The sequence below is a fragment of the Agrilus planipennis genome, unplaced genomic scaffold, assembly GCF_000699045.2.
Source record: "Agrilus planipennis isolate EAB-ADULT unplaced genomic scaffold, Apla_2.0 scaffold103, whole genome shotgun sequence".
NCBI classification, from domain to species: Eukaryota; Metazoa; Arthropoda; class Insecta; order Coleoptera; family Buprestidae; genus Agrilus; species Agrilus planipennis.
In genome coordinates this window covers 540,480-568,135 of record NW_020438959.1, presented here as the reverse complement: position 1 = coordinate 568,135, position 27,656 = coordinate 540,480, and the positions used below count along the sequence as shown (strand labels likewise).

At 34.8% G+C, this 27,656-nt stretch overlaps 1 protein-coding gene across 1 annotated transcript in view; it reads right to left on the bottom strand.

Moving 5' to 3' along the window:
* Positions 1-27,656, bottom strand: part of LOC108736729 (potassium voltage-gated channel subfamily H member 6) — a 237,247-nt gene that overhangs the window by 87,827 nt on the left and 121,764 nt on the right. The window contains exons 7-8 of the mRNA XM_025975105.1: positions 25,840-25,973; positions 2,908-2,988 (exon numbers count right to left, since the gene is read on the bottom strand). Coding sequence (XP_025830890.1) covers positions 2,908-2,988; positions 25,840-25,973 — 215 coding nt within the window. The remainder of the gene's footprint in view (positions 1-2,907; positions 2,989-25,839; positions 25,974-27,656) is intronic.

Genomic DNA, 27,656 nt, shown 5'->3' with positions numbered 1-27,656 from the left:
AATCTTCGCCGTGGAACTACGCCAGCCGGTGGCTACGGCCACTGTGTCACTCCTTCTTTTACCAACTAACGCTTTCCTTCGTTGAAAAACCGATACGAATTGTACGAAACAATGAGCTGTGCTGTCGATAACCAAGCCAAAAACTTCCTGATGCAGAACTGAATGCGGATATTCGACGGCAAAAAATGCGTAGGATTGTTTCCGCAGCGAGTGACTTATTGGTAATAATATTGATTTAGGAAATTAATAGAATTTTCGTAATAATGTCAGTAAAAGACCGGTATTTGGAAAAAGTTTCAGAAGCCATAATGTTGTACATTATTTACATTATATTAATTTATGACATATAAATTACGTTAATTTTAATATCATATTAAGTAAGATCAATTTATGAACTTGACTTGTTATTCCACGAGGAAATTGATAGAATTTCATTAATGAAAATGTGAATACTTTACAATATTTACGTTAAGAAAAACAAATGAATAAAAATATAAGTAATACACAGAACATCTTCAAGAAAATTTGTTATGGTAATTTTATATTTTTTGTCATAAAGTAATTGAAAATTTGCTCTTAATTTATACTAATGTTATATAATGAGGTAGGTGGAGATAATCTGTGAAACTACCCAACCGATTACAAAAATTGTTTCACCAATATTTAGAATGGAACATCAGGGTGGATATGGGTTGTAGATTATTGCATTAAAATGAAAACGTTTTTCGTGGAGACCAATTTTGCAAAGTAAATTTAGGAATAGAGGGAAGGGGCTTAATTTTTTTTTATCCTTTTTTTATCTAACAATGAAGTCTTTTCTATTTGCTGATAAAAACTACACGCTGCCATTTTTATTTCACTTATATCATAGCATTTCTTTCAAAATATGTCCAATAGTTACGTTAAGTGTATAGAGGATGTATGTTTATGTTACCACTCCCTTTAAGGGTGTGTACGGAAAAAGTTTCCCGCATGTAACGGTAATGTTTACAGCAAGAAATTATTCTGAGAATTGAAAAGGAATGTGGTGTTACAGGCGAATAATGAGGACATCGTGGATTGAGATTAAAAACGAGGACGTATTAGAAAAAATAGGAAAACAGAAGGCCTTATGGAAGTTAAGAAGAAATAGGCGAGATAGGTTGGTAGGACTCCTTCTCAGGCATTAAAGGCTAATTAGACACACATTAAAAAGCAGTCAGGGATGCAGAAATGTATAGATTAGCTCAGGAAAGGAAAGAGTAGAGGTGCGTGTCAAATCAGTCTTAGGACTGACGACCTTATGATGATGACGAGTTGTCATGTCGCCTAATGTACATAGGATAATTTTGGATACTCATTATCTCAAAATCCATTGACAGGTTTTTGTAATTTAAAGCACAGAGCAAAAGGTTACGAACATAAAATATCTTAGCTGAAGCACATAGCTCAACTGTTCACTACTAGGTGGCGCGGTAATGTTATCTGACGAAGAGTTAGTTTCTCTGCAGTCCTTAATGTTATCAAACTAAACCGATTCGCTTTATTAGCATATGCAAAACGCCTCTATTACTTTTAAGTAGCTGCACTATTAAATAGTGCTCTTATTATTTATGACCTAAAGTTGGTGCTAAGCATTAATAAGAGCCAAGAGAGACAGATAATGCTACCTCTTCTTGGTTTTGGCGATGTAAATACTGAAGTTAAATTAAATAATAAAATACTGCTATTACATCCCTTTTCTTGTTATCACTTAATAAAATTTTGCATTTTGTTGATACTTTTAGTAAATAATAGCACCGCTTTTTAAGACGATGCAACTATTCTACACTTCAAGAAATATATGTCTCAGTGGATTATGTTATCTAGTCTTCGGGTTAGGAACATTTGCTACACTGTCACAGAATATATACGTAAGAACATCAGCGAGAACTCCACTAAGTTTGTTAAATTTCAGACCATCAAAACATTAAGAACAACGAACATCAACTTATCACCGTTTCTTATTTTACAACGTGAATTATTTGGTAGAATTATGTACGATGTTTATTTTCATTTTTGTTGATAGTTTAATTCTTCTGTCAAAAGATTTCTTCCACGGACATCATTTAACATTCGAGGACATCTCTATCGCGGATTCTTATAAAATGTAAATTTGAAAAACCCATACGGCGTTTGAGACATTGAAGTCTGTTCATTATCATGGTGAAAAAGGATTTTACATTTGACTTCAAATATTTCTTTGTTTTTCAAAATCAAAGAAAAATATTTACATAAATATAATGAGTAAGTAACTTAATTAACGTGAGACTTCGCAAAATTAAATTTAAGTAGATAATAATTAACAATTTAATAAATGAATGTAGGACTTCACGACCGGCGTCTTCAGTACGCATTCATGACGTTTCATCTGCAACTGCGATGGTTGATCACCTATCCCCATTCGAGATTGACATACACAAGTAGATAACTTAATATTTGATATGTATGTCGCGAATATGTTGGAGGGGTCTAGGGATTACGTTTGGTCTGTCAATTAATTTGAGTTAACATTTTAACATATTGAATTTTGAGGCCTGTATCATCACTAAATCTCCTGATGTATCGGAGATTTGAGATTTTTCTGACCCCTATTGTTGTTGTCATAACTATTAATAAACATGGACCTTTCATTAAACACGTTAGTAATAAGGAGAAATTAAAACGATAGGCAGAGACTGATAAAATTACTACAAAAGTTTTTCTAGCAACTACTTTATTCTCCAGATTTGACTCCTATTGACATTTTTTTAAAACCAAATAAATAAACTGCCTTTGGACATTATGCGTCCGAGTCTTCTAGATCAACAATTAGCATCACATCTATTTACATAGGCTGCCATCATTAAAAAAAGGAAGTAAAAAAGTAGTAGTTTAAAAAAAACTTACCTGGGCTACCTTCTCGCCCATTTTTGGAGTGTGTATGCCGCTTTGGAAATACTTGGCTGATCCGTTGTCTTGCAGGGAAAACTGTAAAAAAAAACCGGTTAGAAACTGGCCCCGCACAGACTCCATCAGGAAAAAATCTCCTTAATGTCTACATGGAGAAATCGCGCTTTTGAAACTAACATGGTGCTTTCCATTTTGTTTCAAGTACACAAAAGATATGATTGTTACACATGAACATATCTGTACAAACAGCAGACTAATCCTCTGACCTTGAGGCAGGGATAATTAGATTATGTCGACGGTAACGTGCAAGTGTTGATGGACGTTACTATTTTTATTATGACAGGATTTGTCTTTGTTGCTTTTAAGTGGAACACGAGTAAACTAACTATTGATCCACCGTTCAGGACAAATTTTATTGGTTCACTGACCATAGCAGACTAGAAAAGAAAATATTCCTCTACGGGGAAATACCAACTCGCGTTGATAGTTCCATGCATATTGAAACGTGCTGTTAATATCAAATTATTTGGCCCATAATTTTGCGGAGATTAATACAATCAAAATGAGAGGGCTTATATTTGTAATTTTTAGAGTTTATGTTCACGACTCCTTGACTTCCCTAACCGTATTGGGATCCGTCAAATGGGAGGAGCCTAAAAACATGGCGTCGATTAGGGAAAATTTATCGTAGTTCCTATAGTGTACCGTGCAATTTCCAAGTTTTTAAATTACGATAAAATGATAAGTATTGACACAATATGTGATTGGGCTGACACAAAGCCTCGGAAAGGAAATTTCGTTGAAGGTGAGCGTGTTTTTAATGCCAATCACATTATAAAATTCGGAAATAACAAATCCGGAAGCTAGCCTTCAAATTCCGTCAAGTTTACTGCCTACTTTTTACAAACTTCGGATTTAAAAAGTGATTCACGTTATATAATTGGCGAGGTGTTTCTGGGTGATTTAAGCAATATCATATCAATGACTTGCACGTGCAAAGCCGATTTAAGAGAACGTTGCAAACACATTATTGCAACTTTGTTGTATTGCAGCAGGTAGGTACTTAACCTCAAAATACTTATATCGTATCATTAGAATTGTGTTAAATCAATTACACAGGAATAAATAATTTCTCACTTTATAATTTTAGTATGATTCTAGTTTTAAATATGAAGGTTATGACTGATTGTAAATACTTGCTGAAATATAATCATGTGCATTAAAATGACGTGAACAAATTTTTATTCCGGAATTCACTTCTTTGATACCTACTGCTTTCATCCAAACTTCTATTAGTTTACTTGTTTCTCTAATTTTCCGAATATATTTTTTACATATATAAAACGGTTAGTTTCTATTGGAAAGTAGTTAATGTAGATGAAGAGTGGAGTGTATGCCCATTTGACGGATTCCAATAAAGGGCAACGTAAAACTACAAGTACAGTAGAAGCTCTTTAAGTCGAACCTCGATAAGTCGAAAACCTCCAAAACTGGAAAAACTGTTTTGTTTCCTTCCCTTCAAGCCCAAAAACCTCCATTACCCGAAATCTCAATCCTCTATTAGCCGAAATAACCAGTGAATCCCTGCAAGCCATTTTGGTACACATTTTCCCTCTATAACTCGAAAAATTGAATTGGACCTCTGTATCTCGAACATACCAATGTTTTATTTTACACATTACAACTCGATAATTTGAAGCTTATTACGTCTATAGTTCGAAGAAAACTAAGTTATCGACTTAAAGGATTTTCCAACAATGTAAGTACTCCATTGTTTCATAGCAAACAATTTAGGAGTATACAATCAATAGTACAACCACTGTTTATTTTATCCGGCCAAGTCAAAATCCTCCATAAGTCGAAAAGTCTATAACTAGAATTTTTGGAGTCTCCCTTGATGTTCGAGGTTCTACTGTAGATGTATAATCTAAATCTATGCATAGGTATACTATATATATAAATGGACGTGTCTGTGCCTATATTTCATTCTGGAGCCAAATATGTGGGGTAGTAGCTCTAAGCATCTCATTGTGCATTGTGGTGTTTGCGTGTCGATAGCTGTAAGGGTGTAGAAGATACGGGGACTGAAAGTAGTAGGCCAAGACACCTAGGACATTCTTATATTTCAAAAAAAGCGTTCTAAAAAATATCTGACCCGAAGAATAGAGAATGTTCCGCAATATTCGAGAACCATTATGTATGAGTGGTGGGGATGGTTTTTAATACTATATTTAGTAATGATCAATTGGTTTTGGTTTTGCGAAAATGTAAGACCAAGAGCAAGGGCAAGAATGCCTTTATATTTGTTAGACTAACACCAAAACTCGACGGACAAGACCAAGAGTAAAACCATGACGAAGAGTAACACCAAGACCAAATATGCGAGACCAAGACCAAGATTATCAGTTTTATTCATCATCATCATAAGGTCGTCAGTCCTAAGACTGGGCACGCACCTTCATTCTTTATCCCGAGATATTCTTCCCATTTCCCTAAAACTAGAACATCCCACATCCTTAACTGTTTGTGAACAGTAATCTAATCTAGGTCTACCTCTACTCCTCCTAACTCCTGTTTCTACCTCTAATATGTCTCTGACCAGACCTTCATGCCTGAGGAGGTGTCCTACCAACTTATTTCGCCTATTTTTAATTGACTTCCATCTTCATTTCTAACCTTCTCTATCCAATGATGAGGACATTCGCCTGTAACACCACGAACACTTCGAACAAAATCTGTTGTAAATAAAAGTAGTTAGCAACCGCTATAGTTTAGTTAGTAAGTTGAAAGAAGAATGTAACTGCGATAGTTTTATTGTGGAGTTTGCCAATTTTGAACATCCCAACTATATATTACACACCTAGACAGGAGAGTATGAATGTCTCAGACCGTTTGTTTATTTCCTCGCCTCGTATCCTTGATATTTTTCACCACCGGTTGGCCAGGAAGTGAAATTTTATTTTACACGATGCATGGAGGAAAAAATTAAAGAAGCTCTCGATTTGGACAAAGCAATGAATGCATTTGCATCGTTAAATAAAAGCATGGAATAAGATTAATTATTTTGCATTTTTCGGCCTACAAACGTCAAATGTATTTGGGGGCGATGATATTTTTGGCACGGTTTTATTGGCTCTAAATCAAGTAATGCATTTATTATATTTGACTTGTTTTACTTTAGAAAGTTATATGCCGCTACATTTGTTTAATTTTATTTTATTGCAAATTTCTTAAAAAGACCTTCAAATTAGATCTTTTACAACGTTGATGGAAATTTCTAATAAATAATTGTTTATAGTCCGAGCTTCAGTAGTTACCAAAAATTTATTGAATAAACATGTTTTTAAAACACATTGTGAGCAAAATCTATGGAAATAGTATTCGAGAAACATGTGTTTATGATCCTTTAAAACAACATCCTGCATGAAATACGAAAACAAGTTTTTTCAAGTACGAATTTGCCTACTCTGGCCTAAAATTATCTTAAAAATGTTTTTGGCTTGCCATCATATAAAGGTTATATTCTATTCTTAACAACAAGGAACTCTAAAAGATGTTAATTAAAAGTATTTCAAGTAATTCAATTGCTTTTTAATTATTAAGAACTTTTATTAGGGAAAACGAGGGCTATCACCATTAAAAAGTGGAAAGCATGATGGAAATTTTGCTCACAAAAAAATTAAGGGGATATTGACCAACGCCAGCAGTTAGAAAGAACGCTGATAATTTTCAAAGATGAATATGAACTGTTAATAATAATGAGCGAAGGGACTCATTTTAATTTGATCAAACAATGTGGCAAATAAAAAAGAGATATTGGACACAAGAAAATCTTCTTCATGATCTGCATCAGTGCTCACTTCACACGTCAGAAAGTCACTGTTTGGGTCGTATTGTTGTGACTTACCATTAAGAGATCATGTAAAAGTTCTAATTCATCCTCAACAACAAGAAACCTTCAAAGGTGTTAATCAAAACTAGTCAGAGTTTATATCATAAAAATTTCCCTCAAATGAATTATAAATTGCATTAATTAGGGTGCCCGTTTCAAAAGACCCAGATGGAACCTCATTTTGTATTCACTTGACAGGAGATTTCTAATTCTTTTACAGAATAATATAGGAACTTCAGATTTACTTATGATTTTTGAAAAGAGAATAACTCAGTTGCTTTTTAATTATTAGAAACTTGTATTACGGAAAATGAGGGCAGACAAAAGTTTGTCTCTCTCTCGAGTCTTTCAGAGTCTCTCAGAGTCTTTCAGCGTCTCTGAGAGCGTCTCTCACAGTCTTTCACAATCTCTCAGTTATTGCCTAGATGTTTTTATGGATCGCTCACAGTCTCTCTACGAGAGACTCGAACTTTAAAATTGTTAATTCAGAGATTCGAGTCTCTCACAGAGAGACTGAATGAATAAGACTGAACAATTGAGAGACTCGAGTCTCTCGTTAAGAGACTGGATACGAAATGAGGATCTCTCTAAAAGCGACTCGAGTCTCTCGTTCAGAGACGCTAAACAGTTTTTTTGACAGTCTTTCGACAGTCTCTCTCAGCGACACCAGAGAGACTCGGTGAGAGACGGAAACTTGAGTCTCGCTTTCAGAAACTCTGAGAGACTGAACATTTTCATCTCGGGGTCTCAGAAAGAACGCTGATTATGTTGAAAGATGAAAATGAAATATTAATAATAATGACCATTTGATCAAACAATATAATACATAAGAGGGAGATATTGGACAGCAGAAAATCCCCCCCCACCTGATCTGCATCAATGCTCACTTTACAGTCAGAAACTTGCCTCGGAGGAACAATTCTATCTGAAACTACTGAACGATATGCTTCAATGTTGGAAAACCTTTTGATCCCAAAATTCACAAGTAGATGAATTGATACAATAAATGATTAGCTCTTACAAGAAGGTGTCACAGCTAAATCTTCAATAGAATTTATCACCACTTCATTGTTGAACGGTTGCATCTGCTGAGTTATTTTAATTTCAAAACGCCTCTCTATTCTACCCCTTTCTGTATATGACGAGAAATAACTTGGCTGAAACATGAATTTGAATATGCGTATGCAACCCCTGTCAAGTACATATTCCCTCTCATATCAAATATTTTATCCACGTATACTCTCTTTAGAAGATTGAGTTCCCTTAAGCTTCATATAAGCATGACATTGAAAGCAACACTCACTCATACCTACGTGACGTTTTCTGTTTTGTACTGATTTTTGTTAAGTGACAATGAATGACGTGCTGAATGCTGTCGAAGTGAAGTACAAGAAAGAAAAGAATTGGAAACTATTATATCATATTTTTGAAAGAAAAATTTCCAACAAAATAGGCACGTTTGTATATATTTATGCTTGTTTCTCTGTGTGACTCTATCTGTCTATTGCCTTTTGTAGCAACTATTGTTAAAACAGAAATATAGTTGAGGCAATCAGAATTCAGTTAGTCAGTAATAAGTTATTTATGTATGGGAATGGATGTATCATCTTTGTTGTTTCCACTTGGGACTGTAGTCATTTTGAACAGGCCCTTGTTCAGTTAGGAAATGCCTCATCAGTAGTACAAACAAAGTGAAAAGGGATAACCGAAAAATAGTAAGCGGTGCAGCGGTTAGGGGTTGCTTAGGTACGTAAAAGATTAGGGTCTGCCTGGTTAAATATATAACTTTTGACAAGTGTCTTTGTTTTCCTAAATTCTTTAGATACTGGCAACATTCTCAAAGTCTGCTCGAGACTGTGTCTCTTTCTATTACACATCAATTGGTGTAATATTAATCCTCTTTCTTTTTTAGTGCCCGCTGCAATTCCTACCTGACATCTCTTTTCTACGTTTACGATATTCCCTACAAGGTCTGTCATGAGTAAAAGTAGGCGTTCTGTCAGCAACCGCTCCGCTCTAGTTACAAGCTTACATCTATTACACAAAATTTCATGATTTAAGACAATTATTGTGTCAGTAAATATAAAAAATTGTTCATAAAAGAATAAATTAAAAAAGGTAAATATCATATTAAATGATCAAGACCAAGAGTTAACGCGCAAGACCAAGATCAAGGCTAGAAGTATTTGAAAAACCACGACCAATACTTAGACTTGGACAGTCTTAGGTTTGATCTTTGTTTACTCATCACTAACAGTTACCCAAGATTCATCCACACTGTACAGTTTGATTTCAGCAAATTGTAAACAGAAGAAAGTATGCTAGGTATATTGGAATTTATCCAGTGAAATGACAAATAATAATTTGAAATAATGGTTAAATAATTTGACTGGTCGAATGATTGCGAAGGCTAATGTTATTTGACTGAAGTAACCATTTGTTTGCAACATATCCATACATCATCATCATACGGTCTGGTTGGACACGCACCTCCACTCTTTCCTATCCTGAGATAATCTTCGCATTTCCCTGAATCTAGAACAACCCATATCCTTAACTATTTGCGAACAGTAATCTAATCTAGATCTACCTCTACCCCTCCTAACTTCCGTTTCTGCCTCTAATATGTCTCTGACTAGACCTTCATGCCTCAGAAGGTGTTCTAACAACCTATCTCGCCTATTTCTTATTGACTTCCATAGAGTCCTCTGNACCAAGACCAAGACCAAGACCAAGACCAAGACCAAGACCAAGACCAAGACCAAGACCAAGACCAAGACCAAGACCAAGACCAAGACCAAGACCAAGACCAAGACCAAGACCAAGACCAAGACCAAGACCAAGACCAAGACCAAGACCAAGACCAAGACCAAGACCAAGACCAAGACCAAGACCAAGACCAAGACCAAGACCAAGACCAAGACCAAGACCAAGACCAAGACCAAGACCAAGACCAAGACCAAGACCAAGACCAAGACCAAGACCAAGACCAAGACCAAGACCAAGACCAAGACCAAGACCAAGACCAAGACCAAGACCAAGACCAAGACCAAGACCAAGACCAAGACCAAGACCAAGACCAAGACCAAGACCAAGACCAAGACCAAGACCAAGACCAAGACCAAGACCAAGACCAAGACCAAGACCAAGACCAAGACCAAGACCAAGACCAAGACCAAGACCAAGACCAAGACCAAGACCAAGACCAAGACCAAGACCAAGACCAAGACCAAGACCAAGACCAAGACCAAGACCAAGACCAAGACCAAGACCAAGACCAAGACCAAGACCAAGACCAAGACCAAGACCAAGACCAAGACCAAGACCAAGACCAAGACCAAGACCAAGACCAAGACCAAGACCAAGACCAAGACCAAGACCAAGACCAAGACCAAGACCAAGACCAAGACCAAGACCAAGACCAAGACCAAGACCAAGACCAAGACCAAGACCAAGACCAAGACCAAGACCAAGACCAAGACCAAGACCAAGACCAAGACCAAGACCAAGACCAAGACCAAGACCAAGACCAAGACCAAGACCAAGACCAAGACCAAGACCAAGACCAAGACCAAGACCAAGACCAAGACCAAGACCAAGACCAAGACCAAGACCAAGACCAAGACCAAGACCAAGACCAAGACCAAGACCAAGACCAAGACCAAGACCAAGACCAAGACCAAGACCAAGACCAAGACCAAGACCAAGACCAAGACCAAGACCAAGACCAAGACCAAGACCAAGACCAAGACCAAGACCAAGACCAAGACCAAGACCAAGACCAAGACCAAGACCAAGACCAAGACCAAGACCAAGACCAAGACCAAGACCAAGACCAAGACCAAGACCAAGACCAAGACCAAGACCAAGACCAAGACCAAGACCAAGACCAAGACCAAGACCAAGACCAAGACCAAGACCAAGACCAAGACCAAGACCAAGACCAAGACCAAGACCAAGACCAAGACCAAGACCAAGACCAAGACCAAGACCAAGACCAAGACCAAGACCAAGACCAAGACCAAGACCACGACCACGACCTCGACCAGGACCAATACCAAGACCAAGACCGAGACCCAAACCAAGACCAAGACCAAGGCCAAGGCCAAATAAGCATGACCAAGACAAATACGAAGACTGAGATAGTTTTACTCATGATTTGACTCTGATTATCACTAATTGAAGAATAGAAGTTAGTACTTTCATTTGATAAAAAATATGAATTATTTGATTGGATGACACTAAATGAAATATTACAGAATGGGAAAAAGTCGAAAACACTATTTTTCACTTTAAAAGTAATGGTGTGGAGATTGAGCAAAATACGTAGATATCTCAAGAGCTTTGCCAAATGTAAACCTGTCTCGGAAGAATGAAGGTCGATCAATTCAGAGGAAAAGAAATGAATGTAATTTGATTGAATGTCTCTAAATGAAATTACAGAATGGGAAAAATTTAAAAACACTATTTTTCACCTTAAAAGTAATGATGTGGAGATTGAGCAAAATACGTAGGTATCTCATGTATCTATATCTATCTGTTGAATTCCCAGTCACTTTGTATACAAATACATTCTTTCCTAATTAGGCTACTTTTAATTCGACAAAAATAATTAAAGCCTCCAACTCGATAAATGTGTCAGTAACTGCGAATCAAGAAAAACAAATGACAGAGACAGCATTCTAGTGATATAAAAATAGCTCTCTTCAACGATTAAGTTTCCTGTGTTGTGAATGCAATGGTAATTTTGTTCGCGTTCGAATTTGCAGAATGTTTTCCGGAACGGTGAACCGTAAACGACGTTCATTGTTCGTTACTTATGAAGACAATTAAATTTTCTTTGTAAGTACAAAAGTACAACGAATGGTAGAAGCGAAAATGTATCACTTAGAAAAAGATAAATGCTACTTGTTGAACCCAACCAAATGTGGACGGATGTCGATGGTGCATGGCACTTGCAATAAAACATAGGGAAGAAAAAGTGGGAAAATAGTGAATATGAAGATTAGCTCAGGATAGAAAAGAGTGGAGGTGCGTGTCCAACCAAGCGAGAGCGCGGAACGAGCGACAAAGAGGCACAATCGGCCTTCGCGTTCGGCAGCGTTCGACATCTCTCTCTCTCCTACTTGAGTGAGCGATGCGTCCGCGTGGACAGCTGCTATACAATAATACATTTCCATTTACCATTTGAAAAATGAAACCATTCCATCAGTATTTTCTTATGACGTTGTCACGTTCAACTATCATCAGTAAACCGACTTTACAGACAACCGATTTTTTATTGGAAAGGGTATACCCCGAAGTTGGCCCTATATAAATTTGAAAAACAAAAATCCAACCCTAAAGGTAGGAAAATAGGGGATGATTGTAGTTCACTCACTAATTGTATTGTATGACCACGCATAACTGTTGACAGAACAGTCCGATTTTGATAATTCTTTTGATTGTTTAAGGCCGACTCAAAATTACTTAGATATTCTTACACTAGTTGAAGATCTTAGTTATTAAGGTTAATAAAATAAAGGTTTATTATTTTTTGCTTTTCAGTTTTTTCGGCGGTTTAATTTNGTAAGTATACCTAAGTAATTTTGAGTCGCCGCTAAACAATCATTAAACAAAGATCACTAAATTACCTTTAATTTAAAGAAATAACCATTGCATTCTCAATTTGATTTGGTTATTCCTTTAAATTTAAGGTAATTGGGTGATCTTTATTTAGCGTCGACTCAAAATTAGTTAGGTATACTTACATTAGTTGAAAAACTTAGGCATTAAAGTTAATAAAATAATGTTTTTTTTGCTTTTCAGTTTTTTCGGCGGTTTAATTTTTTTGTTAAAAAGTTTTTATTTTTTTTTTTCATTATCAAACGGACCCTACTCCGCCTATTTACTAGCCTAGCATTATACCTTATTTTATTTTTATCCGTGCAATTTAACTAAATCAATCGCTTTTACTCACGAGTTTGTGCACCTTTTCCATCACTTTATGCATCTTCCGATGGACTCACATTTTCGATGGTCTTATAAACAAAACTCCAGCTGTAGCAACTTTCAACTTGGGTTATGATTCTTGGACCGATTTACGAAAAGTGCCACTTTCAGATTCCGTATCATAATAATATTTTTTGTTATCGTTTGCTTATAGATAGATATTCGCGGTCTTTTCTGCTGTCTTTTGTTGAAATTTCTGTGCGTCTTGACGCTGGCGACGCTATAAAAATAAAATTCGAGTCGTATTTTGCTCACGCTTCGGACGTGTGCTTGTGATGTCGGATCTGTGTATATGAGAAAGATATTCTTGGTTATACCGGCCACGATGGTATACATTATGTATCTACGTCGGAGACAACGCAACGTTAATGCTGCATTTGTCGTAAATAATTGATAAATTCGATATGCAAGGGGTGAATCCCGTTGTCGTTCGTCTATTAACGTTTAATCGAAATCGATTGAAGTATACGAGGGTTTTAAGGAAATAATAAGCAAGGTATACTTCATTTACTTTCTCTAGCGATGTGCCCCTTCCAATGTCTTGGATGCGCGCTGGCAAAATCGTAGGTAGGGGAAAAAAAGCTCATTACACTCTCGACTCTTGTTCATTAAAAATACTTTTTCATACAGTACCTGCCAAAAATTTTGTTCAATCATGAATAGTAGTGCGAGTCGAAAACAATCGTTAAAGCCTTTAATATGTCTTCAAATATAAATCAACATGGTCAATTTTTCCGTGCAGTACTGTACGGATTCTACTCTCCTCACCGGTTAAGAGTTTGGCCGAGAGTTGACTCCTTTCTTTTCTGGCGTAGTGCTGTTCTTTTCTACTTTGCGCCGATTAAACTGAAGGTCACATCGCTACAGAAACCAAACGAAGTATACATTGTTAAAGAAATTTATTTTGTATCTACAAAAATAATAAATTACTAATTGTCTGATGAACATTCAGAAAATTTCATTTGATAAATGTATTAAATATTATATTTTCATTTTTTTTCCCTTAGTTACCTATACAAATATTTTAAGTAGCCGTGGACTGGGTACCCGGTATAGATTCGGTACATCGCGGATCCGGCTCGTTTTTTAAGAATCAGTAATAATTCATTCAAGTACTTATAACAAAAAATTGCCTAAATGAAAATTGGTGGGTAATTAAGATGGTATTGGGATAGGTCATTCGTCCTAAGTTGTATTATTTATTGATTACTATACTAAATTATTTGTTATTTCGATGTAGTTCTTGTGTTTATTTTTTCTCATGAAGAAGAATATGTCAATTTGAACGAACTGATACAATTTCTGTCCCTTGTTAGTACATCAGTTTTTGATTAACGATATCTTAATATTGTTGGGACGTTCAAAATTGGCATAATCTGCAATAAAGCTGTCGCATTTACTTTTCTCTTTCAACTGACTAACTAGACTAGAACGCCTACATTTGCTCACGGCAGACGTTGTAGGGAATATCGTAAACATAGAAAAGAGATGCTAGGTAGGAATTGCAGCGGACACTAATAAAGAAGAAGGAATAACATTATACCAATTAATGTGTAACAGAAAGAGATGCAGTCTCGAGCAGACTTTGAGCATGTTGCCAGCATCGGACTCTAAAGAAAGTTCAACATTCTCAGGAATTTAAGAAGGGAAAGACGCTTGTTTAAAGATATAATGTCAACTAAGTAGTTATAAAGCCGACCCTGACCTTTCGCGTACTTAAGAAAACCTCTTACCGCTACACTGCTTACTATTATTCGGTTATATCTTTTTCCACTTCATCTGTAATACTCATGAAGCATTTCCTAATTTAATAAGGACCTGTACAAAATGTAGTAAATGACTACAGTCCCAAGTGGAAAGAAAAAAGAAGATACGTCCATTCTCACAGACACCTTATTACGGACTTTTTCATTTTGATCGTCCTAACTATACTATGATTTTGTCATCTTGAACACTTTAGTGTTTATAAACATTGTTTCAACGGTTTTGACTCAACCCATTCGTTGAAAATCCACCAAGCAAGAATTAAAAGTTCATTGGTATAGTGTTTTAACGACTTCTTATGAAGGTCAAAAAGCTCTAATATGCTATGTAAAACTACTACCAAGGTCACAAAATAACGAACATGAGGTTACTATTAATTATCATTGAACTGTTTTAAGCCTTTTGTTTATCATAAATTCTTAAAAACTACGTAAATTTGTGAAATATTGACATTACAGTTCATTATTGATAATTAATACTGCGGCCATGTTCATTATTTTATAACCTCGAAAAAGTCGATAATTTAGAGCGAAACGCTGAAAATAATTTTTACATAATAAGGAGCTTTTTGTCCTTTTTTGTTTGATCTGATTACATAAAATAACCGTTGAACGTTGGTAATAAATCAAAATTAACGTTAAAAATTAAAATATTAATATGAAAAATAAATAAGTTGCAAGAATAGTAAAACATTTTTCATGTGATATTTTATATTTTGCATACCTATATTTTCTTTCATTATTACTTTTTTGCTAACGGTTAACAGTTTTTTTATGTACAACACTGATTTCTTTAACAGTGTAATAACTCCGATACTTTCATAAATAATGACGATGCATATTAGGACGTTAGATTTTCTATCGAAAACAATATATTTTCATTTTACTACGTAACGTGCATACGAATGTTGCTATAAAATCGATATTGACACACACGATGTCGTCTATAATAAATAAGTTTTATTGGCAATCGAAACGGGGTTTATGAGTCAAGGCAATTTCTAATTATTTAAATCGAGATCGAATTAAAATAAAACTGAAGACAGTTGGTGAGTTATAAACAGACCCCCTACATCTCTCTGAATTAATAAAATCGGAAACTGGGTGGTTAACTCTTGAAAACCTACTGCCTACATAACTGTCCACGTGGCATTAACTTCTTCACCGCTTATCAAATTATTTTAATTTGATTTTAATGTTGAATGTAATAGGTACCTATCATCAAAGCTATGTTATGTTATTCATTGAAACTTCCTTAATTAATGAATAATGTAAGCATACAATAATATATAAATATACATACAATGTAGAAATCTTCCCGAAGTGAGTTAGTTTTAATATAAAATATACTCAATTTTTGCCCGCTACACACTACCTCAAATTAATGATGGAAAAATTGTTGCTGTTGTCACACCCTCGCCGGGAATCGAACCCCGGCTCTTTGGCTTTACGCGCCAATCTCGTAGCTTAGTGGTCAGAGCATTGGCGCGTAAAGTCAAAGAGCACGGGTTCGATTCCCGCCGGGGGTGTGACAACAGCAACAATTTTTCCTCATTAATTTAAGGTAGTGTGGAGTGGATAAAAATTGAGAATATTTCATATTACTATAAAATAACTGCAATAATCAAGTTTTTTAATTTACTGTTGCGTAAATCATCACCATCTACGTATCCGTTTTGGTTCTGCGTTTGTAATAGAATTTTGTGTGACTACTCCTCTAATGATAGAACTTTTTGGAATTAATTGACTCTTAAAACGTCTCATTCAAGGGTGACGTGAAATTGTGCCTTATGTCTTCGTTCTATACCTATGATGAATTGTTAATGATAATTATAGATATATCAACAACAATAGCGATAATAATAGTTGGTGAAAAATGTTTTGATGATGTGTGATAAATATTTTTGAAAAATATAATATTATTTTTGACAATATCTCTGGCCTTTTTTCTAATAGGAATTTCATTTTTTGTTTTTAAATTGTACCATTGTTTTTGTCATCTTTGGTTCGATTCATTTTTGACTAGAAATTCAAAGATGAAAACGCCGTAGATGTTTTTAAAATTCAACTGAAAAACTGAAACAGCAGATACTATTCATCGTCATCATCATCATCATAAGGTCGTCAGTCTTAAGACTGGTTGGACACGCACCTCCACTATTTCCTATTCTGAGCTAATCTTCGCATTTCCCTAAAACTAGAACATTCCACATCCTTAACTATTTGCGATCAGTAATCTAATCTAGGTCTACCTCTACCCCTCCTAACTTCCGTTTCTGTTTCTAGTATGTCTTTGACTAGACCCGCATGCCTGAGAAGGTGTCCTATTAACCTATATCTCCTATTTCTTATTGACTTCCATAAAGTCCTCTGTTCTATTCTTTCTAATACCTCTTCGTTTCTAACCTTCTCTATCCACGGTATCCTCATCATTCGCCTGCAACACCACATTTCTAATCTTTTCTTTTTCGCCGCGCCTACTGTCCATGGTTCGCACCCGTACAGTACCTTTAGCAACCTCTTTCGAATTTCTAAATTAACCGTTCACAAGCATAAAAGTGACTTCTTTTTATTGAAGGCGACTCGATCCTGCGCTATCCTCTGCTTTATATCCCTACTACTCCTCGTCCTGACTTATCTGACTTCCTACATATCTAAAATCGGCCACTTCTTCTAATTTTTCGTCCCCTATCTTTACATTCGCTCTTTCCCTACTTGAACGAATTTTGTAATATTTCTACAGGTTGACATTTTCAACTTCTAAAGAAAACAAAAGGTGAAAATATTTACAACTTTTAGCGAAAAGTTTATATCTTTTATACAATTAATCTTTATTATTCATAAGAACATAATAAGTAGAATTTATTAATTCATCAAAAGGAATAATAACTCTTGCCTTGGTCTTTTGGTTTTGGATGGCTAAGTTTTGATCTTATCAAAATGTGCAAGACCAATACAAGGCAAAACAAAACCGTAAGATTAAGCCAATTTTTGCTAATAAATATTGCTTTTCGAGCTCTTTGTGTCTATTTAATTAATCTGTGAAATATTAAGAAAAAATAAGAAAGCGTCTGTTCGTTATTAAAAGTTTTTCATTCCTTTTTAAATTACTTTGAGCTACCTTTACTTTCAATTCCTCACGGTCTCTCCAAAATATTAGAAATTTTGCCCTGAGGGAATATGTTTTCCGCGAGTCTTTGAACTTTAACTTTAATTACACGAACCAACAGTCACTTTTGATTAAAACCACAACGAACGTGTATGTTTTCAGATGAGATTTACCTAGGAGATTAAAAATTCAACGAAAATCCTTTATACCCTCGAAGGCATATAACTCAAATAACAGCCGACTCTAAACTAATCAAGATTTTTGTGTACAAATAAATAGAAATCTGCGGTACTAGTATGCGTGTAGTGTCTTTTGTGTCCATTTTTTTTCATTTGGTGAATTTTAGGGTTTGAGTAATACGACCCTTGACCTGCCAATAAACTGCTCCCATTAATTTATTATTTGCGTACATCAAGTAATGAAATAGTAAAACATTCGAGGTCTCATATTCAGTGATATTGGCACAGTTGTTCAAAATACAGCATTTTTGGATTCATGTTGCTATTAAGAAAACCCACTTTCTAAATACGTTTCATTTTAGGTCTCTCTTTATATACGAGGTCTATACGCAGATTACGCATATTCGATTTTTTTGTGGCGTTATGTTGGTACTCATGTCTCTCACTTACACCAACAAGTTCGGCCATGTTGAATGTTCAGTTAATTTTTGACAGCTGCTTTGCTTGCACGTGTTTTGGCTCGTCTTTTTTTTGCCTATTCCAAAAAATGGACCGAGGAATTTGTATCAAATTTTGTATGAAAACAAAATTAAGGGCGCGGACTCATTCCTAATGTTGACTACAGTATATGGTGAAGCTACCTTGGACCGGAACAATGTATATGGGTGGTAATAATGTTCCCATAGGGCCGAGAAGATATGAACGACAAAGAGCGTGCCGGACGCCCGAATACGTCAACAACAGACGAAAACATTGATGAAGTGAAGAAAATAGTATCGATCAATCGTCGAATCACCGTTAGAGAAGTTGCTGAGGACCTAAACATATCGAATGGATCCTGACATTCAAGTTTTACCAATGATTTGGGCATGAGACGGGTCGCCGCGAAATTTGTGCCAAAATTGCTCAATTTCGACGAAAAATAATATCGCTACAGAAAAATAAGGTCATAACTGATGACGAATCATAGGTTTATGGTTATGACGTGGAAACCTAACCTCAATCATCCCAATAGAAGCCGTTGCACGAGCCAATACTGAAAAAAGTGCGTCAAGTTAGGTCGAATGTGAAGGTTTTGCTTACAGTTTTCTTCGATTGCAGGGGTGTGATGCATCGTGAGTTCTTGCGACAGGATAGAACGGTCAATAATGAATATTACCTGCAAGTTATGCGCAATTTGTACAAAGCAATCCGCCAGAAACGCTCGGATTTGTAGATGAACAAACATTGGCTTTTGCACCATGATAACGACCCTGCTCATACTTCGTTGCTTGTGCGCCAATTTTTGGCCAAAAACAACACAGTAATAATGCCACTAAAGGGCGACGATACGCCACGATTGAGGAGATGAAAACGTCATCGATGGAGGGGCTGAACAACATTACAAAAAACGATCTTTTGTAGTGTTTCGAGGATTGGAAAAAACGTTGGCACAACTGTATAATGTATAGTGAGGATTACTTTCAAGGTGACAAGATAGACATTCATGAATAAATAAAAAATGTTTGAAAAAACAGAAAATTCGCGATACTTTTTGATCAGACCTCGTATATACTTACTAATCAAACATTTTCGGATGTTTTTAGTTTTAAGTGAATTTTCTGGTACAACAATGTGTAAAATGGCCAAAACCCACATGTCTCTTTTTCGAAATTAACGTTCCAGTGGGAGGGTAACAGTTTTGTACATAAAAAGACGAGTGCGGTTTCTGAAACTGGGTATTTTAAAATAAGAGATCAAATACTGTAGAAATTCAAATATTCGATAATGGTATCAATTTATTTGATATTCTTTAACATATTCGCCTTTTAAATAATAATAATTCCATAAAATAATTCGAAGTGGTCTGTATTCTGTCGAAACTGCCAGACGCGGATCGCGATTTCGATTTTTTTTGGATCTCATCAGCGCGTCGCAGGCAGTAGTAGTTTAGTTTAGGGTGTAATGTTCAACTGAGTATAAAGGGATTCACGATAAAGGATCTAAGGCAGTTCTTTGATTAGATTTGATGATTGGGCTTTATTAGGAGGTTCTCAAGTCGACGAGTATATATTTTTTTGTTATGCTTCGACAGAACAGAGACCAACTTTTACCTGATGTCTTAACAGTGCGTTTTAGAAAATACTACAAATGGCGCAGTAAACGCCATCTGTAGCACAATGCTACATTTTAGGATTACGGATGCTCCAACAAGGTCCACTTGTGTGGATATCTACTTGTTGAAAACGAACCCGGCGTAGCCAACCTCAACGTGATAGGCACGTTAGCTTAATCGAATAAAATAATTCGAAGTTGTCTGTATCCTGTCAAAACTGCCAGACGCGAATCGCGATTTCGATCTTTTTGGATCTCATCAGCGCGTCGCAGACAGCTCCGACAGAACACAGACCAACTTTTACCTGCTGTCTTAACAGTGCGTTTTAGAAAATACTACAAATGGCGCAGTAAACGCCATCTGTAGCACAATGCTACATTGTTGGAGCATACGTAATCCTAAAATGTAGCATTGTGCTACAGATGGCGTTTACTGCGCCATTTGTAGTATTTTCTAATAATAATTCAGTTTAATATGTTCATCAATATCATCACCAGCATCATCACACGGCTGTCATTTGTTGGACACGCACCTTCTCTCTTTTCTACTCTGTTAATCTTCGCATTTCCCTAAAACTAGATCATTCCACGTCCTATTTGTGAACAGAAATCTATCTAGTTCTACCTCTACTCCTCCTAACTCCTGTTTCTGCTTTTAACATGTTTCTAGCTAGTCCTTCATGTTAGATGCTACTCGTCCCTACACTAATATCCTTTGCTTTATATCACAATTGTTCCCATCATCCTGAATTATCTGACTTACTAATTTTTCGTCTCCTATCTTTACATCTTAATATGTTCAAAGTTAATATACATTTCTGCTATCGTCGGGTTAGCGTCAGTGAGAGGGTTTACATATACCAGGTGTTTACTTAAAGAAACAGTCTCAGAGATTGCTTATATAAAACAAAACTAACCATTGAACAAATTAATACTGATTAAAATAAATTCTTTTGGACCTTATTAAAAAAAGCTGATCTGAATTCAGAAAATATAAACTACTTATTTCTTAATAATCAATTAAGAATTAATAAATCCATACCTATCTACTTTTTGTCGCAGTCTAGAAGATGAGTTCTAGTTTCTTAGTTGTTTCAATTATAATTAATTGTTACTTGATAATACGTCGAAAAGCAGAAGATGATATTTCCAAAAAAGTAAAATCAAGTGATAACATGATCACTAATTTCATTTTAAATTCAACTAGGTTGCTAGTAACGTTAAATTTCAAAGCCTTTTTAAAATTAATCAATAAAGATGTATGGATGCCTTTTGAGGAATTGGGGCAAGGTGATGTAAGAAATGAGTTACATCAATACGAAAATGACATATTTATTTATAAGTACTTATATCGTATAAGAAAATTCGAAGCGGTAAAATTATGGAAAATTACCGTAAAGTATTAGGTAGGTACTACTTTTCAACTCGCGTCAATTCAATTCCACTGCTTTTCTTTTGTGTATATGTTACGCTATTTCTTAATCATTCTTTTTTATTGAATACGTATCGTATCTCAATGGAAGTCTCATTTAAATTTGAAGGAAATATTTCATCTCTAAGGGTGGAATATTAACTTTTTACTTCGAATTTCTACAATACATAAATGTGAGGCATTGAAGATTATTATTGAAAGTTAACTTATAATCCCCTGTAGTAACCCTGGCCCAACAAACGGTTATTATGCGTTCTTTTTAGAAAGTTATGAAATTTTCTTTTGTTTATTACTGTATTAGACACAGCTATACGGAAAATGTTGTAGTACTGGATTTATGTTATTGAGCTTGAGGTATTTATTCGATAATGAGATTTGACATATTGATTTCGTCATATATGTAAACCCATGTTCATCATTTAAAGTTATTAGTTGTTCGAATGAGGCTTCTCTGAATAATGTGTACGTAGTATGAAACATATGTAGGTACATACCTGTAATTACTGAAGAAATTAACAAAAAGCAGTATTAAAATTTCTGGATTCGTTGTTAATTAATAAATAGTACCTATACATGTATGTTTGTTTAGTAAAATTGCAAATTGACCCAAAAGTGATAAGATGCAAATTTTAATGGCTTCAAGATGATTTTCCTTATTTAGTAAGGTTTAACTTTTAGTTGTACACTTTTCAAACTGATTCTCTGGTACATACGATCTAAGGAAACCACAGAAAAAATTGGAGTAGGGCAGGAGGTCGTGAATTAAACTGGTAACCTTAAATATAAATAAATAATGGGTTACGGCGCTGGGTGGAATATCTCAATGAAAACCGCATTCAAATTAGTTTATAAGTTTTGACATTTAGTTAGACATACAAAAAAAAGTTTCGTTTTATGGAATTCAACAGAAGTTATTTGTCACTTATCTTCCTCTATTGATGGGGAAAGCCCTATTATCAGTTTTATTCATCATCATCATACGATCGTCAGTCCTAAGACTGGTTGGACACGCATCTTCATTCTATCCTATCCTGAGATAAATTTCGCATTTCCCCAAAACTAGAACTTCCCACATCTTTAACTATTTGCGAACAGTAATCTAATCTAGGTCTACCTCTACCCCTCCTAACTCCTGTTTCTGCCTCTAATAAGTTTCTGACTAGCTCTTCATGCCTAAGACCTTTCCCGCCTATTTCTTATTGATTTCCATAAAGTCCTCTGTTCTCCTATTCTTTCTAATACCTCTCCATTTCTAACCTTTTCTAACCAAGACATCTGCGCCCACAGTCCATATTTCGCACCCCTACAGCACCCCGTCCCAAATAGACACCTTTAACAGTTCACTTTAGTCCCTGAAGAAGATAACCTTGTTACCGAAAAGTGCTTCGAACAACTAAAGTGTCGTGTTTTGGCGGTGGGGTTTGAGCTACTTTGTTTGTTCTACAACAACAGCCAAAGTTTTTGCGATCTTCATTTTTCTGAATTAAACGTTCACGAGCATAGAAGTGACTTTTGTTATTGAAAACGACTCGACCATGCGCTATCCTCTGCTTTGTATCCCTATAACTCCTTCTCTCTTGGCTTGTTTGACTTCCTAAATACCGCAAATCAGCCACTTCTTCTAATTTTTCGTTTGCTATGTTTGTATTCGCCCTTTCCCTACTTCTTCTTCCCTTACATATCATTATTTTTGTTTTACATACCAAATACGAAAAATATTATAAACGGTATAAATATAATTAACTAGGTATTATTTCATTTTACATTCACAGGGTAGCGATTTTTGAAGAGAAAAATTGATTCTTTATAAACGAGAGTCATTTTTATACGGGTTTGGGAAGAAGTAAATCAATTAAATTACGCAATCTAATCTACTTATTTTATCTGGTTGGATAATTCTTTTATATTGAATTGCTAGAAGGATAATGAAATGTACCCAACGTGAGTACTAATAAGTACTTTTCTTATGCTTTTCAGATACTGGAATATTTTTCCGCTACAATTAATTATATTTGAACATTAATTAAAACACTGTTGTTTTTAGAAGCAACAGCTAGGCCAAGGCGATTCAATTTAATATCTTACTAAGTACGTGAACAAAATATTAATTTCAATTTCATCTCTTTAGTATTTTATTGCTTTTCTGATACATATACGCATACATAGAACGTATGAAAGTAATACGTCAATTGCATGCAACATTGTAAGATTGAAATTCTTCACGGAAAGGTAACGAGTAGGAAAAATAAGACTTCGGGTAACCTAATTTGAATTTAAACGGAAAACCATGTCACCGAAAGTTCCGTGACTGAATTACTTAACCGGAACCGTTCCTGCTTCCAGAAATCAATACCACCCTCGAGAAAATCCCTTCAATAACAGATGGCACAACTACAGAGAAGGAAACCATATGTTAACTATCTTTACAAAGTTCTAGTATTTTTGTACTAAAATGCTCGTATGGCGATCATTTATTAATGGGTAACGTATTAATTATCAATTTCCCGAAAATTTTCGCATTAGAAAGTATCATATTTCACATAGAAAATGTTATTAAACGTTAGGGTAATCACGCGTAACAGTAGCTTTAAAAATAAATTATAGTCGAAGAACCAACATGCAGGTATACATGCCTAGCCTAGACTCTGAGCCATCTAAAGTGGCCGCGAATGTAATAAAACTTCCAAAAGATCTATAAGCTTATTTTGTCGAATGGCTAACACCCATAGAAACAAGGAGGACGACCCGAATTTTATTTAGTGACAATGTTAAGTCGACTTTATATATTTAAACAAGTCGTTGCTTTCCTAAATTCCATAGAATGTTCAATTTTCTTTAAAGTTAGATGCTGACAACATGGTCAAATTCTGCTTGTCTGTATCTCATTCTATTACACATTAATTGGTGTAATGTTATTCCTTTTTCTTTATTAGTGTCCGCTGCAATTGCTACCTGACATCTCTTTTCTATGTTTACAATATTCTCTACAACCGCTCTAGTCTTGTTAGCATCTCTTTCTGTAACATATTAATTGGTGTAATGTTATTCCTTTTTCTTTATTAGTGTCCGCTGCAATTCGTACCTGACATCTCTTTTCTATGTTTACAATATTCTCTACGACCGCTCTAGTTTTGTTAGCATCTCTTTCTGTTACACATTAATTGGTGTAATGTTATTCCTTTTTCTTTATTAGTGTCCGCTGCAATTAAGTTATGAAATTTTCTTTTGTTTATTACTGTATTAGACACAGCTATACGGAAAATGTTGTAGTACTGGATTTATGTTATTGAGCTTGAGGTATTTATTCGATAATGAGATTTGACATATTGATTTCGTCATATATGTAAACCCATGTTCATCATTTAAAGTTATTAGTTGTTCGAATGAGGCTTCTCTGAATAATGTGTACGTAGTATGAAACATATGTAGGTACATACCTGTAATTACTGAAGAAATTAACAAAAAGCAGTATTAAAATTTCTGGATTCGTTGTTAATTAATAAATAGTACCTATACATGTATGTTTGTTTAGTAAAATTGCAAATTGACCCAAAAGTGATAAGATGCAAATTTTAATGGCTTCAAGATGATTTTCCTTATTTAGTAAGGTTTAACTTTTAGTTGTACNTGGCTCTAAAGGAGATATGTAAGGTTTGTAAAATAATTTTGTGGAACTGACATAGCTGATGTTGCCTATCAATTTACAAAAAACTAGCTTCCCTTATATAAACGTATTTTAAATTGTCTTTAATTAATAATTTTATCAACACTATCGCAGGGTAAAAGCTAAGCAATCTCAGGATTCACTTGCAAAACTTTATTTAATTTGCTACTCCAAAGGTGTACGTATGTTCAAAATAAATGTTAATTGTGCTTTATTTGTATGACTTTAGAAGTAATTAGATTAAGATAATAATAATTGGAGAACTTAGTTTACATTGCGTTCAACTTAATCGCATCCATTTGGATCATGTGGTAATAAAATAGAGAAAATTAAAACGCTGTTACTAAAGATAAGTAGCAATTATCGATATATAATAACGTTTAAAATATCCATAGTTCTACAGCAAGTGACTTTATGGAGAATTGCTATTGTCTTAATAGACTAATTATAGAATTTAAATGTGTCTTGGGTCTACTTTTAATGTCCAAGGTGTTGTCTTTTATTTGGAACATTTAACTGGAAATAACCAATCTTTTGACGTCGTCACAGGGTCGCAAATAGGCTCTGGTAGTGGCTAAACATCCGCCAACGGAATTATTAAGTTAAATTAGGTTACAATACCAAGGAGTTCTGATTCACATTCGTGAAAATTCCCTAATCTGTGTATTTAAAGGTTTAGGTTACGTTAGGCAAAGGAAATCGCTATGGTTAATGTGTAACGCTGCGCACCATCGACAACGAATTTGGACGGGTTCAACTGGTACACTTATAAATAATTAAAAACGATACTTATTGTTGTACTTACTTTTTGTTTGACTGAATCAGTGGGATTACTAAGGCTTGGACTTTTTCTATCGTGAGAATGAGGCGTTTTGTACCTCTGAAGGTCACTTTCAGAAGACACATTTGGGAACTGCTTGTGTAGCTGGGGCTTATTGGCTAAAACAATGGAAAACATTTAGTAACCAGCAGCAGTAATCACATATCTGGTTCCAAACCATAAAAAAAAATGTAAAAATGCAGATGGAACAGAAAAAGTAAAAGATATAAAAGTACATTAAAACTTTCACTGTTTTAATCTATTATTTGTCTATTACAAAGAAAGTTGTGAAACTTATTTAAAAGCATAGTTTATAAAATTAGTTGTGCTGTTTTGAATAACATACAATTACATTGATTGGACATTGTAAATGTACATAAGGACTCTGTATAATGAGAACCTATCATTAGAGAAACATTATGACATTATTTTGTAAGGCATTTAGAAATTTACGGAAGATAAAAATGGCAATACGAAAATGAAAACTACAAAATGGTCAAATACTGACAATAACAGACGAAAGGTCAAAGACATCTCGAGAAAAGAAGAATAAATAAGGTAGAGATGTCGAAGTTGGCAGAAAATGAGTGAAGACAATGCTAATAAATAGGAGAAAAAGTTACGAATGTCAGCACATCATGTATCAAAGTTTAAAAAGATAAAAATGAATGATTTTCGAGGTTCTCTTTCTTTTTTTTTATTACGAGACCTTTTTTGCGTATATCGTTCCCTTCAACATACCCTCTAGTGCAAAGCTAGATGGTAGGATGGAAAACCCTCTTTAACCTCCTTTCGGAAAGCATAGGAATGGGAAGAGACAGATGGAACCTACGAAATTAAGTTAGAAGGTAACTAAAAGATTATCTGTGGAATATGATTGCCTAAGTATTTGCCTAAATGATCAATGGAAACCACTGAAAAACTTGGATGGGTCCCCTGCAGTGGAACCAAACCAGACTATGCCAGAAAATATAGGAATAAATATATAATAAATAAAGTAGAGACTGACGAAGTACGCAGGGGCATCATTATCTATGAATTTATAGTAGTAGTAATGATGGAATTTACAGCTCATTTCAAACGGTTAGAGATATGCCCTTCCCCTTTCCTTTTACCTGGACGCGTAGTGACAAAATTCGAAATTCAATTATACTTTTTTTTCTTTGTCTTGCTCATGCCTAGTGTGTATTCTTTTTAAACGAGTTGTAACAGTATTTAGCTATGGATTTCCATACCTCAGTAATCATATATTTATGTCTATGTCAATATAAGCCAAAGCTCTCAATCATCCGATAAACGCTATCGCCTATGCTGCACAATTAATGTTGAGTTGAAGCTCTAAACAATCCTATAATCTAAATACTATTTGAAGCACATTGAAATTCCTAATGGTTAATATTAAATATTAATTTGAAAATTCATTCATCATTTTTTTTTCCAGTATGTTACCTCAAATTAATAAGAAAAATTTTTGTTGCTGTTACCATTTTTCTCATTAATTTGAAGTAACTTACAGTGGAAAAGAAAAATTGAGAATTAATTTTTAAATTAATCTGCAATCTAAAATTAATTTGAAGTGTAATACTCAAAATGCTTGTTCTGTCATGTGCTCTTTTTTCCTCTTTCGACATTGTAATTTCGTTATAAATATGAAAATGTATAATTATTTTCTACTATTATGTGTGTATATTTATTTAACGAGGTGCCCTTTGTTTACCAGGATTAAATCCTTTTTGAAATTTTAATCGTCAACTGGATTAAAACATGAACTGCTATTCAAAGGGTTTACATCCAATATAATG